Source organism: Oncorhynchus gorbuscha, unplaced genomic scaffold, assembly GCF_021184085.1.
Source record: "Oncorhynchus gorbuscha isolate QuinsamMale2020 ecotype Even-year unplaced genomic scaffold, OgorEven_v1.0 Un_scaffold_3068, whole genome shotgun sequence".
NCBI classification, from domain to species: Eukaryota; Metazoa; Chordata; class Actinopteri; order Salmoniformes; family Salmonidae; genus Oncorhynchus; species Oncorhynchus gorbuscha.
The window spans coordinates 12,501-28,089 of record NW_025747417.1 but is presented as its reverse complement, the minus strand read 5'-3'; the positions used below and the strand labels follow the sequence as shown (position 1 = coordinate 28,089).

The 15,589-nt window shown below is 49.1% G+C and overlaps 1 protein-coding gene across 1 annotated transcript in view; it reads right to left on the bottom strand.

Annotated features, from left to right (window-relative positions):
• Positions 1–651: 651 nt before the first annotated feature.
• Positions 652–15,589, bottom strand: part of LOC124027279 (polycystin-1-like) — a 21,998-nt gene continuing 7,060 nt past the window's right edge. Inside the window, exons 8-17 of the mRNA XM_046339739.1 lie at positions 14,824–14,948; positions 13,880–14,006; positions 13,568–13,693; positions 12,912–13,083; positions 10,796–11,083; positions 8,375–8,509; positions 2,476–2,802; positions 1,828–2,016; positions 1,631–1,691; positions 652–815 (exon numbers count right to left, since the gene is read on the bottom strand). Of these exons, the coding sequence (XP_046195695.1) occupies positions 652–815; positions 1,631–1,691; positions 1,828–2,016; positions 2,476–2,802; positions 8,375–8,509; positions 10,796–11,083; positions 12,912–13,083; positions 13,568–13,693; positions 13,880–14,006; positions 14,824–14,948 (1,714 nt within the window). The remainder of the gene's footprint in view (positions 816–1,630; positions 1,692–1,827; positions 2,017–2,475; positions 2,803–8,374; positions 8,510–10,795; positions 11,084–12,911; positions 13,084–13,567; positions 13,694–13,879; positions 14,007–14,823; positions 14,949–15,589) is intronic.

Genomic DNA, 15,589 nt, shown 5'->3' with positions numbered 1-15,589 from the left:
CATCATCAACAAGCTGTGTACATCATCATCAACAAGCTGTGTATATCATCATCAACAAGCTGTGTACATCATCATCAACAAGCTGTGTATATCATCAACAAGCTGTGTACATCATCATGAACAAGCTGTGTACATCATCATCATCAACAACAAGCTTGTGTACATCATCATCATCAACAAGCTGTGTACATCATCATCATCAACAAGCTGTGTACATCATCATCATCAACAACAAGCTGTGTACATCATCATCATCAACAAGCTGTGTACATCATCAACAGGTTGTGTACACACTCTTCATTGACTAAACATACAGTCAGCACTCCTAATGTCAGCACAACATGTGCTTCTGTCGACGCCCCCACACGACCTCCGGGGTCACATGGGGTCAGGGTTAGGGGGCGGGGGTAAATAACTGGCGACCTGCACCTTGTTTCCATGCCAACTACATGGTGAGCGGTCGCTGTTTTGGGGCCTCTTATTTCTCTCTTTCTTGATTTAGAGTTGAACACCAGTGACATCACCTGCTGTGACCGACGCCCACTCATCCTCTACCCAGGATCCTTCCTTTCCTTCCACTCCTCCCTACGGCCCGTTCTGTCCATCCATCCCTAACATCCTTTCTTCTTGAGGGTCCTTCAGGAGGGGTCCTCAGGGTTTGGGGTGTCCGGACACATGCCTGTCTGGGTTGGGGTGCACCTTGTTCTTGAGCGGCGGGGGCTTGCGTTTGCGTGTGGGAATGGTGGTGGTGTGGGCCGGGTGGTTGAAGAGGCTGGAGGGGGGCAGGGTCTCTCTCTCCGTAGGGGGGTCCCACTCTCGAGGGGCGGGAGTGGAGGAGGAGGAGGAGGGGGCAGGGGTGGAGGGTAGGGAGGGAGTAGAGAGGGGTACAGGGGCAGGAGCAGGGGTCAAGGCAGGGGAAGTGATATGTGGAGAAACTGGGGTACATTTTGGGTTAAGTATAGGGGCAGATACAGGGGTAGATTTCGGAGTAGGTTTAAGGGCAGGGGTAGATATTGGGGTAGGATCAGGGGCCGATTTCATGGCAGGGGTAGATATAGGGGGAGGAACCGGGACAGGGGTCGATTTCAGGGCAGGGGTAGATATAGGGGGAGGAACCGGGACAGGGGTCGATTTCAGGGCAGAGGTAGATATAGGGGGAGGAACCGGGACAGGGGTTGATTTCGGGGTAGGGGTAGATGTAGGGGGAGGAACCGGGACAGGGGTCGATTTCGGGGCAGGGGTCGATTTCGGGGTGTGTTTAGGGTTAGCCCCAGAGTTCCCTGTATCTTTAGGCTGAGCCACGCCCTCTACCCCCACCACAGTGTTGACTTTCTGCTGACCTCCTTTTCTTTCTCTCTGTCCAGCAGAGTCTTTCTCCTCCCCCTTTCCCTTCCCTCCTCGGCCCTCTCTACTCTCCCCCTCTCCTCCTCCCCCTTTCCCTTCCCTCCTCGGCCCTCTCTACTCTCCCCCTCTCCTCCTCCCCTTTCCCTTCCCTCCTCGGCCCTCTCTACTCTCCCCCTCTCCTTCTCCCCTCTCCTCCCCTTCCCTCCTCGGCCCTCTCTACTCTTCCCCCTCTCCTTCTCCCCTCTCCTCCCCTTCCCCCCTCGCCGTCCTCCTTTCCTCTGGGCACGCTCCAGGACACACTCGGTACGGTACAGCTCCTCGGTCGCCACGGTGACCCGGTCCAGCTGCTGCAGCAAAGCGTCCAGTGTGGGGAGAAGCCTCTTCAGAGTCGCCTCAGTCTCCGCCCTTTCTCGCCAGGCTGTTCCACCCGCCAACGCACCTGGTCCCAATCCCCGGGACCCAGGCTTAGCCCCATCCCGGGGCCTCTGTCAGGCTACAGGGGCTGGAAGAGGTGGGTCTCCAGGAGGCCTCAGAGGTCCCGTCCAGGCTGCCAGGGCTGGGGGGCGACTCGGAGCCGTCCAGAGGGGGCAGGCACAGGGACTGACAGTCACTGGTGGAGGAGGAGCGAGAGGGGGGGGGCTCCATGCCCTCAAAACGCACCTTGTGACGAAACTGAGGGAGGGAGGGGTGAAGGAGGGGGGGCAACAGAGGTAGACAGAGGGGCGGAGGCAGGGAGACAGAGGGAGGGAGAGATGGAGGGACGAAGTGGGGGGGAGACAGAGGTAGAGAGGGGCGGAGGCAGGGAGACAGAGGGAGGGATGAAGGAGAGGGGGGAGACAGAGGTAGACAGAGGGGGAGAGAGAGGGTCAATATAAAGTACAGGCTTAAACAATAAATTACTCTGGAATAAAAGTCAAATGTACCCCACTTGTAGCAAGATCTTTTAGGGTTAGTGTTAGTGCAGTAGGATAATTTAACTCAAGACATCCAGTCAATGCATTTTATGGGTAAGCAAAATCTAAGTAAGAAAACATCTTTTAGCAGTAATACCAAATGACTGCAGGAAGCCCGCAGGAAGTAGGAATCTCTCAAAAACATGAAACAGGAAGTTGGAACCAGAAGTGCTCCTACCTCCTTGGTGCGGCTGAGGCCCATCCACATCTTCAGTCGCCGTAGAAACAGCTCCACCATCTCATAGTCCTGTAGGTCCACCACCGGGCGGTACAACTCCGCCCGCGCCCGGCGATAGTTCCTTAACAACGCAGAGGTCACCAGCCATAGCAACGCCAGCCGCAGCACGGCAAAGCTCGCGTGGAACACCAGGCTGGAGGCGGAGCTAGAGGGGCCGGTTGTTGTTGACGATGGTCGCAAGGACAACAGGCCACGCCCGCCGGCGCCAAGCAACGACAGGCAGGCGGAGCTCACGCTGCCATATCCGTCCATCACAGAGTGGAAGAGCTGGAGAGGGAGAGAAGAAAGAGAGATGTGGAATGATGATTATGTTATGTCTTCACCCACCAACCTGTAGATTAAGAGGTGATGAAACAGTGTTGTACTGCATCCCAATACTGTTCATCACTACAGAACACTGAGGCTGCATCCCAATACTGTTCATCACTACAGAACACTGAGGCTGCATTCCAATACTGTTCATCACTACAGAACACTGAGGCTGCATTCCAATACTGTTCATCACTACAGAACACTGAGGCTGCATTCCAATACTGTTCATCACTACAGAACACTGAGGCTGCATTCCAATACTGTTCATCACTACAGAACACTGAGGCTGCATTCCAATACTGTTCATCACTACAGAACACTGAGGCTGCATTCCAATACTGTTCATCACTATAGAACACTGAGGCTGCATCCCAATACTGTTCATCACTATAGAACACTGTGGCTGCATTCCAATACTGTTCATCACTACAGAACACTGAGGCTGCATCCCAATACTGTTCATCACTACAGAACACTGAGGCTGCATCCCAATACTGTTCATCACTACAGAACACTGAGGCTGCATCCCAATACTGTTCATCACTACAGAACACTGAGGCTGCATCCCAATACTGTTCATCACTACAGAACACTGAGGCTGCATTCCAATACTGTTCATCACTACAGAACACTGAGGCTGCATCCCAATACTGTTCATCACTACAGAACACTGAGGCTGCATCCCAATACTGTTCATCACTACAGAACACTGAGGCTGCATCCCAATACTGTTCATCACTACAGAACACTGAGGCTGCATTCCAATACTGTTCATCACTACAGAACACTGAGGCTGCATTCCAATACTGTTCATCACTACAGAACACTGAGGCTGCATCCCAATACTGTTCATCACTATAGAACACTGAGGCTGCATCCTGTTCAACTACTGTTGCATCACTATCAGAACACTGAGGCTGCATCCCAATACTGTTCATCACTACAGAACACTGAGGCTGCATTCCAATACTGTTCATCACTACAGAACACTGAGGCTGCATTCCAATACTGTTCATCACTATAGAACACTGAGGCTGCATTCCAATACTGTTCATCACTATAGAACACTGAGGCTGCATCCCAATACTGTTCATCACTATAGAACACTCATCACTATAGAACACTGAGGCTGCATTCCAATACTGTTCATCACTATAGAACACTGAGGCTGCATTCCAATACAATCACTATAGAACACTGGGCTGCATTCCAATACTGTTCATCACTATAGAACACTGAGGCTGCATTCCAATACTGTTCATCACTATAGAACACTGAGGCTGCATTCCAATACTGTTCATCACTACAGAACACTGAGGCTGCATTCCAATACTGTTCATCACTATAGAACACTGAGGCTGCATCCCAATACTGTTCATCACTACACTGAGGCTGCATTCCAATACTGTTCATCACTATAGAACACTGAGGCTGCATTCCAATACTGTTCATCACTATAGAACACTGTGGCTGCATTCCAATACTGTTCATCACTATAGAACACTGCTGCATTCCAATACTGTTCATCACTATAGAACACTGAGGCTGCATTCCAATACTGTTCATCACTATAGAACACTGAGACTGCATCCCAATACTGTTCATCACTGTAGAACACTGAGGCTGCATTCCAATACTGTTCATCACTATAGAACACTGAGGCTGCATCCCAATACTGTTAATCACTATAGAACACTGAGGCTGCATTCCAATACTGTTCATCACTATAGAACACTGAGGCTGCATCCCAATACTGTTCATCACTACAGAACACTGAGGCTGCATTCCAATACTGTTCATCACTACAGAACACTGAGGCTGCATCCCAATACTGTTCATCACTACAGAACACTGAGGCTGCATTCCAATACTGTTCATCACTACAGAACACTGAGGCTGCATTCCAATACTGTTCATCACTACAGAACACTGAGGCTGCATCCCAATCCAATACTGTTCATCACTATAGAACACTGAGGCTGCATTCCAATACTGTTCACACTATAGAACACTGTGGCTGCATTTCAATACTGTTCATCACTATAGAACACTGAGGCTGCATTCCAATACTGTTCATCACTATAGAACACTGTGGCTGCATTCCAATACTGTTCATCACTATAGAACACTGAGGCTGCATTCCAATACTGTTCATCACTATAGAACACTGAGGCTGCATTCCAATACTGTTCATCACTATAGAACACTGAGGCTGCATTCCCAATACTGTTCATCACTATAGAACACTGAGGCTGCATTCCAATACTGTTCATCACTATAGAACACTGAGGCTGCATCCCAATACTATCAGAACACTGAGGCTGCATTCCAATACTGTTCATCACTATAGAACACTGAACACTGAGGCTGCATTCCAATACTGTTCATCACTATAGAACACTGAACACTGGCTGCATTCCAATACTGTTCATCACTATAGAACACTGAGGCTGCATTCCAATACTGTTCATCACTATAGAACACTGAGGCTGCATCCCAATACTGTTCATCACTATAGAACACTGAGGCTGCATCCCAATACTGTTCATCACTATAGAACACTGAGGCTGCATTCCAATACTGTTCATCACTATAGAACACTGAGGCTGCATTCCAATACAGTTCATCACTATAGAACACTGTGGCTGCATTCCAATACTGTTCATCACTATAGAACACTGAGGCTGCATTCCAATACTGTTCATCACTATAGAACACTGAGGCTGCATCCCAATACTGTTCATCACTATAGAACACTGAGGCTGCATCCCAATACTGTTCATCACTATAGAACACTGAGGCTGCATCCCAATTCTGTTCATCACTATAGAACACTGAGGCTGCATTCCAATACTGTTCATCACTATAGAACACTGAGGCTGCATTCCAATACTGTTCATCACTATAGAACACTGTGGCTGCATTCCAATACTGTTCATCACTATAGAACACTGAGGCTGCATCCCAATACTGTTCATCACTATAGAACACTGAGGCTGCATTCCAATACTGTTCATCACTATAGAACACTGAGACTGCATCCCAATACTGTTCATCACTATAGAACACTGAGGCTGCATTCCAATACTGTTCATCACTATAGAACACTGAGGCTGCATCCCAATACTGTTCATCACTATAGAACACTGAGGCTGCATTCCAATACTGTTCATCACTATAGAACACTGAGACTGCATCCCAATACTGTTCATCACTACAGAACACTGAGGCTGCATCCCAATACTGTTCATCACTACAGAACACTGGGGCTGCATCCCAATACTGTTCATCACTATAGAACACTGAGGCTGCATCCCAATACTGTTCATCACTACAGAACACTGAGGCTGCATTCCAATACTGTTCATCACTACAGAACACTGAGGCTGCATCCCAATACTGTTCATCACAATAAAACACTGAGGCTGCATTCCAATACTGTTCATCACTATAGAACACTGAGGCTGCATTCCAATACTGTTCACCGCTATAGAACACTGTGGCTGCATTTCAATACTGTTCATCACTATAGAACACTGAGGCTGCATTCCAATACTGTTCATCACTATAGAACACTGTGGCTGCATTCCAATACTGTTCATCACTATAGAACACTGAGGCTGCATCCCAATACTGTTCATCACTATAGAACACTGTGGCTGCATTTCAATACTGTTCATCACTACAGAACACTGAGGCTGCATTCCAATACTGTTCATCACTATAGAACACTGAGGCTGCATTCCAATACTGTTCATCACTATAGAACACTGAGGCTGCATCCCAATACTGTTCATCACTATAGAACACTGTGGCTGCATTCCAATACTGTTCATCACTATAGAACACTGAGGCTGCATTCCAATACTGTTCATCACTATAGAACACTGAGGCTGCATCCCAATACTGTTCATCACTATAGAACACTGAGGCTGCATCCCAATACTGTTCATCACTATAGAACACTGAGGCTGCATTCCAATACTGTTCATCACACTATAGAACACTGTGGCTGCATTCCAATACTGTTCATCACTATAGAACACTGAGGCTGCATTCCAATACTGTTCATCACTATAGAACACTGAGGCTGCATTCCAATACTGTTCATCACTATAGAACACTGAGGCTGCATCCCAATACTGTTCATCACTATAGAACACTGAGGCTGCATCCCAATACTGTTCATCACTATAGAACACTGAGGCTGCATCCCAATACTGTTCATCACTATAGAACACTGAGGCTGCATCCCAATACTGTTCATCACTATAGAACACTGAGGCTGCATTCCAATACTGTTCATCACTATAGAACACTGAGGCTGCATTCCAATACTGTTCATCACTATAGAACACTGAGGCTGCATTCCAATACAGTTCATCACTATAAAACACTGAGGCTGCATCCCAATACTGTTCATCACTATAGAACACTGAGGCTGCATTCCAATAATGTTCATCACTATAGAACACTGAGGCTGCATTCCAATACAGTTCATCACTATAGAACACTGAGGCTGCATCCCAATACTGTTCATCACTATAGAACACTGAGGCTGCATTCTAATACTCTTCATCACTATAGAACACTGAGGCTGCATTCCAATAATGTTCATCACTATAGAACACTGAGGCTGCATCCCAATACTGTTCATCACTATAGAACACTGAGGCTGCATTCCAATACTGTTCATCACTATAGAACACTGAGGCTGCATTCCAATACTGTTCATCACTATAGAACACTGAGGCTGCATTCCAATACTCTTCATCACTATAGAACACTGAGGCTGCATTCCAATAATGTTCATCACTATAGAACACTGAGGCTGCATTCCAATACTGTTCATCACTATAGAACACTGAGGCTGCATTCCAATACTGTTCATCACTATAGAACACTGAGGCTGCATTCCAATACAGTTCATCACTATAGAACACTGAGGCTGCATTCCAATACTGTTCATCACTATAGAACACTGAGGCTGCATCCCAATACTGTTCATCACTATAGAACACTGAGGCTTTATTCTATCACCTAGTTACTGTACTACTGACCAGGACCCATAGTGCACTATATCGGGAATAGGGTGTCATTTGGGACACAGTCTTAGTATAGACTCTCATGACTCAGTGAGTGAAGCAGACGGAGTAAATATGCAGCTGGACACACACACACCCACATCTAGTTGTCTTATGCCTGAATGATGTGTCAGTATGCAGCTTGGCAAGACAAAGCCCAGGGTGTGATTGAGAGCTCTCTGAATGTCAATAAGAAAGGAGAGAATGGATACAAGAGCCAAATAGCTCACATGATCTCCTCTCTCTCCCTCCCTTCTCTCTCCTTCCCTCACACACTGAAACAACCAAACCGCATATTGTCAGTCTGTCACTTCACTTGTTGACTAGAAGAGATGCTGCTGTTCTCTACCACAGAAGGGCTTCTGGTAATGAAGAGGAATAAAACAGGTCACCACTTGAGTGTGTGAGTTACCAGGTGTCCTGTGTGTGTGTGTGTGTATTACCAGGTGTCCTGTGTGTGAGTAGGCCAGCAGCAGGACCAGCAGGACCAGACCTGTTCCTATCAGTTCCCAGACAGAGCGTCTCAGAGCCCTTCCAAACACTGCCCACTCCCTCAGGAAACGCAACTGGTGGGACGCCTGGAGAGAGGGAGGAGGAGGGAGGGGGAGATGGACGGAGGAAGGGAGGGAGGAGGAGGGAGGGGGAGATGGACAGAGGGAGGGAGGGAGGAGGAGGGAGGGAGGGGGAGATGGACGGAGGAAGGGAGGGAGGGAGGAGGAGGGAGGGGGAGATGGACGGAGGGAGGGAGGGAGGAGGAGGGAGGGGGAGATGGACGGAGGGAGGGAGGAGGAGGAGATGGACGGAGGGAGGGAGGGAGGGAGGGAGGGAGGGAGGGAGAGGAGGGAGGGGAGATGGACGGAGGAAGGGAGGGAGGAGGAGGGAGGGGAGATGGACGGAGGGAGGGAGGGAGGAGGAGGAGGGAGGGGGAGATGGACGGAGGGAGGGAGGAGGAGGGAGGGGAGATGGACGGAGGAAGGGAGGGAGGAGGAGGGAGGGGGAGATGGATGGAGGGAGGGAGGGAGGGAGGGAGGAGGAGGGAGATGGACGGAGGGAGGGAGGGAGGGGGAGATGGATGGAGGAAGGGAGGGAGGAGGAGGGAGGGGAGATGGACGGAGGGAGGGAGGGAAGAGGAGGGAGGGGAGATGGACGGAGGGAGGGAGGGAGGGGGAGATGGACGGAGGAAGGGAGGGAGGAGGAGGGAGGGGGAGATGGACGGAGGGAGGGAGGGAGGAGGGAGGGGGAGATGGATGGAGGGAGGGAGGGAGGAAGGAGGGGAGATGGATGGAGGGAGGGAGGGAGGAGGGGGAGATGGACGGAGGGAGGGAGGGAGGAGGAGGGAGGGGGAGATGGACGGAGGAAGGGAGGGAGGAGGAGGGAGGGGGAGATAGACGGAGGGAGGGAATAGAGGGAAGGAGTGAGGGAGAGAAGGAGGGGGAGAAGAGGGAGAGAGAAAGAGAGATTCGAAATCTGCATTGGATCCATCAAACCCCCTCCCTTCCTCTCTCTATCTGACCTTCAGCAATACAGCTAACCCCCTCCCTTCCTCTCTCTATCTGACCTTCAGCAGTACAGCTAACCCCCTCCCTCACCCCCTCTCTATCTGACCTTCAGCAGTACAGCTAACCCCTCCCTCACCCCCTCTCTATCTGACCTTCAGCAGTACAGCTAACCCCCTCCCTCACCCCCTCTCTATCTGACCTTCAGCAGTACAGCTAACCCCCTCCCTCACCCCTCTCAATTTGACCTTCAGCAGTACAGCTAACCCCTCCCTCACCCCCTCTCTATCTGACCTTCAGCAGTACAGCTAACCCCCTCCCTCACCCCCTCTCAATTTGACCTTCAGCAGTACAGCTGACCCCCTCCCTCACCCCCTCCTCTCAATCTGACCTTCAGCAGTACAGCTGACCCCCTCCCTCACCCCCTCCTCTCAATCTGACCTTCAGCAAATACAGCTAACCCCCTCCCTCCCTCTCTCTCAATCTGACCTTCAGCAGTACATCTACCTCCCCCTCCCTCCCTCCCTCTCTCAATCTGACTTTCAGCAGTACATCTACCTCCCCCTCCCTCACCCCCTCTCAATCTGACCTTCAGCAGTACATCTACCTCCCCCTCCCTCCCTTCATCTCTCAATCTGACCTTCAGCAGTACATCTACCTCCCCCTCCCTCCCTCCCTCTCTCAATCTGACCTTCAGCAGTACATCTACCTCCCCTCCCTCACCCCCTCTCAATTTGACCTTCAGCAGTACAGCTGACCCCCTCCCTCACCCCCTCCTCTCAATCTGACCTTCAGCAGTACAGCTAACCCCCCCCTCCCTCTCTCTCTCTCTGACATTCACCAGTACAGCTAACCCCCCCCTCACCCCTCTCTCAATCTGACCTTCAGCAGTACAGCTAACCCCCTCCCTCACTCCCTCCCTCTGTGACCTTCAGCAGTACAGCTAACCCCCTCCCTCCCTCTCTCTCTCAATCTGACCTTCAGCAAATACAGCTAACCCCCTCCCTCCCTCTCTCTCAATCTGACCTTCAGCAGTACATCTACCTCCCCCCTCCCTCCCTCCCTCTCTCAATCTGACTTTCAGCAGTACATCTACCTCCCCCTCCCTCACCCCCTCTCAATCTGACCTTCAGCAGTACATCTACCTCCCCCTCCCTCACCCCCTCTCAATCTGACCTTCAGCAGTACATCTACCTCCCCCTCCCTCCCTCCCTCTCTCAATCTGACCTTCAGCAGTACATCTACCTCCCCCTCCCTCCCTCTCTCAATCTGACCTTCAGCAGTACATCTACCTCCCCCTCCCCCCCCCCTCTCAATCTGACCTTCAGTAGTACATCTACCCCCCTCCCTCCCTCCCTCTCTCCGTACCTTCAACACCAGTATGAACAGGAGCATGGCGGACAGCATGGTGTAAGCTTGGCTCTGCCGTGCCAGCGGGTAGAAGTCAGTGTACCCGTCTCGTTGACGTAGGTACGACGCCCACAGGCGCCCGGCGGCGGCACATCGGCTGATGTGGAGGCCACACACACACGCTGCCAGCGCCAGGCTGCACGCGCCCAGCAACCGCCACGGGCACAGGAGGTATACCCAGCCCTCTCTCATCAGGCCCAGGACCGCACATACACAGAAATACACCACGAGGGAGAACAGAAGGATCTGAGAGAGGGATGGGGAGAGGGAGGGAGGGAGAGAGGGAGGGGGAGAGGAGGGAGGGGGAGAGGAGAGAGGGAGGGGGAGAGGAGAGAGGGAGGGAGGGGGAGAGGAGAGAGGGATGGGGAGGGAGAGGAGAGAGGGAGTGATGGGGAGAGGAGAGAGGGAAGGAGGAGGAGAGGGAGGGGGTGGGAGAGAGAGGGAGGGGGAGAGGGGATAGGGAGGGGAAGGGGGAGAGGAGAGAGGGAGGGAGGGAGGGGGAAGGGGGAGAGGGAGAGTGGGAGGGGGAGGGGAGAGGAGAGAGGGAGGGAGGAGGAGAGGGGGGGAAGGAGAGAGGGAGGGAGGTAGGGGAGAGGGGAGGGGAAGGGGAGAGGAGAGTGTGAGAGACTTTATCTGTCTGCAGACAGTATTTCCTTTGTTGCCATGGTAATATAATAACCCAGATCCTGGAGTATTCAGTGTATTGGTATGGTGATATTATAATCTAGTGGTGATATTATAATCTAGTGGTGATATTATAATCTAGTGGTGATATTATAATCTAGTGGTGATATTATAATCTAGTGGTGATATTATAATCTAGTGGTGTATTCAGTGTGTTATAATATGGTGATATTATAATCTAGTGGTGATATTATAATATAGTGGTGATATTATAATATAGTGGTGATATTATAATCTAGTGGTGATATTATAATCTAATATTATAATCTAGTGGTGATATTATAATATAGTGGTGATATTATAATCTAGTGGTGATATTATAATCTAGTGGTGATATTATAATCTAGTGGTGATATTATAATCTAGTGGTGATATTATAATCTAGTGGTGATATTATAATCTAGTGGTGATATTATAATCTAGTGGTGATATTATAATCTATGGTGATATTATAATCTAGTGGTGATATTATAATCTAGTGGTGATATTATAATCTAGTGGTGATATTATAATCTAGTGGTGATATTATAATCTAGTGGTGATATTATAATCTAGTGGTGATATTATAATCTAGTGGTGATATTATAATCTAGTGGTGATATTATAATATAGTGGTGTATTCAGTGTGTTGGTATGGTGATATTATAATCTAGTGGTGATATTATAATCTAGTGGTGATATTATAATCTAGTGGTGATATTATAATATAGTGGTGATATTATAATCTAGTGGTGATATTATAATCTAGTGGTGTATTCAGTGTGTTGGTATGGTGATATTATAATCTAGTGGTGATATTATAATCTAGTGGTGATATTATAATCTAGTGGTGATATTATAATCTAGTGGTGTATTCAGTGTGTTGGTATGGTGATATTATAATCTAGTGGTGATATTATAATATAGTGGTGATATTATAATATGGTGATATTATAATCTAGTGATATTATAATCTAGTGGAGATATTATAATCTAGTGGTGATATTATAATATAGTGGTGATATTATAATATAGTGGTGATATTATAATCTAGTGGTGATATTATAATCTAGTGGAGATATTATAATCTAGTGGTGATATTATAATATAGTGGTGATATTATAATATAGTGGTGATATTATAATCTAGTGGTGATATTATATTCAGTGTGTTGGTATGGTGATATTATAATCTAGTGGTGATATTATAATCTAGTGGTGATATTATAATCTAGTGGTGATATTATAATATAGTGGTGATATTATAATATAGTGGTGTATTCAGTATTCCGACTCTTCCTCTCTAGCCAAACTATGATTTGTTAGTTCCAAGATACTGCTCCCGCCCCTCTACTATATCCACTCTGTGATTGGCTAGCACTAGCTGTCTTTGTGTGGCTGCCGGGGGTTACCGTGAGCTGCAGCTGCAGGTCGAGGCCTGTGATAGGCTGCAGGCGGAAGGTCAAGAGGTCGAGGCTGGACTGAGTGTGCTCAGAGACGGGGAACTCAAACAGGAAGGAGAAGAAGGCCAAAAGGTCTGTGTTGGTGTTGTAGAGAGAGAACTCCACAAACACAGCCCGTGTCCTGGTTACACACACACACGCAGGCACGTACGCACGCATGCACACACACAGACAGAGAGAGAGACACACACAGACAGAGAGAGAGAGAGAGAGAGAGAGAGAGAGAGAGAGACACACACACAGACAGAGAGAGAGAGAGAGAGAGAGACACACACACAGACAGAGAGAGAGACACACACACAGACAGAGAGAGAGACACACACACAGACAGAGAGAGAGACACACACACAGACAGAGAGAGAGAGAGACACACACACACACACAGACAGAGAGAGAGAGAGAGAGAGAGAGAGAGAGAGAGAGAGAGAGAGAGAGAGAGAGAGAGAGAGAGAGAGACGTCGAAAGTCAGACAAGCACTCAAATTCAGATTCAAATGGCATCACTGAAATGTCCGTTCCCCCCTCCTCCCCCCCCCCTCCCTCCCTCCCTCCCCCCCCTCCCTCCCTCCCTCCCCCTCCCTCCCTCCCTCCCTCCCTCCCTCTTACATGTGGTCCATCCAGTGTAACTGCTGTAGGTACTGTAGTGATGTTCTGGTCTCCTCTATGTTCCTGTTCAGCTGTTGGACGAAACCTCCGCTCCCGTACACCATCACCTGACCCCAACGCCACGCTCTGGGGGAGGGAGAGGGGGGATGGAAAGAGGGGAGGAAGGGAGAGGGGGGATGGAGAGAGAGGAGGGAGAGAAATAGAGGCTCAAGAAAGACAGCAATGACAAAAGAGGATCAACCCATCTTTATTTCTCCCCCTCCCTCCCCCTCCCCCTCCCTCCCCTCCCTCCCTCCCTCCCTCCCTCCTTACCCGTTGTCATCAGCCGTGTGTAAGGTCCAGTTCTGGGTCAGCTTCCTGTGTACTGCTGAGCCAGTCAACCCCTCTCCCCAGCCTGCTGCTCCTGCCCCATGGATGGTACCTGGAGAGAACAGACTAACTATACAAGACAAGAATGGAGGGGAGAGATGGAGTGCGAGAGGACAGAGACAGAGGGAGAGAGGAGAGGAGAGAGAGGACAGGAGAGAGAGAGGAGAGAGACAGGGAGAGAGAGGACAGGAGAGAGAGAGAGGAGAGAGAGAGAGAGAGAGGAGAGAGAGGACAGGAGAGAGAGAGAGAGAGAGAGCGAGAGAGAGGGAGAGAGAGGACAGGAGAGAGAGAGAGAGAGGGAGAGAGAGGACAGGAGAGAGAGAGAGAGAGAGAGAGAGAGAGAGAGAGAGAGAGAGAGAGAGAGAGAGAGAGAGAGAGAGAGAGAGAGAGAGAGAGAGAGAGAGAGAGAGAGAGAGAGAGAGAGAGAGAGAGAGAGAGAGAGAGAGAGGAGAGAGAGAGAGAGAGAGAGAGAGAGAGAGAGAGAGAGAGAGAGAGACAGGAGAGAGAGAGAAAGAGGAGAGAGAGAGAGAGAGAGAGAGAGAGAGAGAGAGAGAGAGAGAGAGAGAGAGAGAGAGAGAGAGAGAGAGAGAGAGAGAGAGAGAGAGAGAGAGAGAGAGAGAGAGAGAGAGAGAGAGAGGAGAAAGAGAGGAGAGAGAGAATGAGGTTTAGAAAGATTTCTGAATAAACAATTCATTACTGGAAGCTAAATTAATGTGTGTGTTTGTGTCTTTGTGTCTTTGTGTGTGTCTTTGTGTGTTGTGTGTGTGTGTGTGTGTGTGTGTGTGTGTGTGTGTGTGTGTGTGTGTGTGTGTGTGTGTGTGTGTGTGTGTGTGTGTGTGTAGGAATGTGTGTGACCAACTGAAAAGTGAAATAGACTGTATTCTCACCGTCTCGTATCTGTCGTAGTCTGGGCGTGCCCAGGAGCACACTTCCTGTTTCCTGCATTAGGGTGGTGCTATCCAGTAACCTTGGCAACAGGGAGCCTGAAAGCCACGCCCACACATCCTCACGCCTGCAGGACAGAGACATGGACATTATGAGCTGTACTGAAACAGGAGGGATTTGTCTGTACTGAAACAGGAGGGATTTGTCTGTACTGAAACAGGAGGGATTTGTCTCTACTGAAACAGGAGGGACTTGTCTCTACTGAAACAGGAGGGATTTGTCTCTACTGAAACAGGGGGGATTTGTCTGTACTGAAACAGGAGGGATTTGTCTCTACTGAAACAGGGGGGATTTGTCTCTACTGAAACAGGGGGGATTTGTCTCTACTGAAACAGGAGGGATTTGTCTCTACTGAAACAGGGGGATTTGTCTCTACTGAAACAGGGGGATTTGTCTCTACTGAAACAGGGGGATTTGTCTCTACTGAAACAGGAGGGATTTGTCTCTACTGAAACAGGGGGGATTTGTCTCTACTGAAACAGGAGGGATTTGTCTCTACTGAAACAGGGGGGATTTGTCTCTACTGAAACAGGAGGGATTTGTCTACTGAAACAGGAGGGATTTGTCTCTACTGAAACAGGGGGGATTTGTCTGGACTGAAACAGGGGGGATTTGTCTGGACTGAAACAGGGGGGATTTGTCTGTACTGAAACAGGAGGGATTTGTCTGTACTGAAACAGGGGTGATTTGTCTCTACTGAAACAGGGG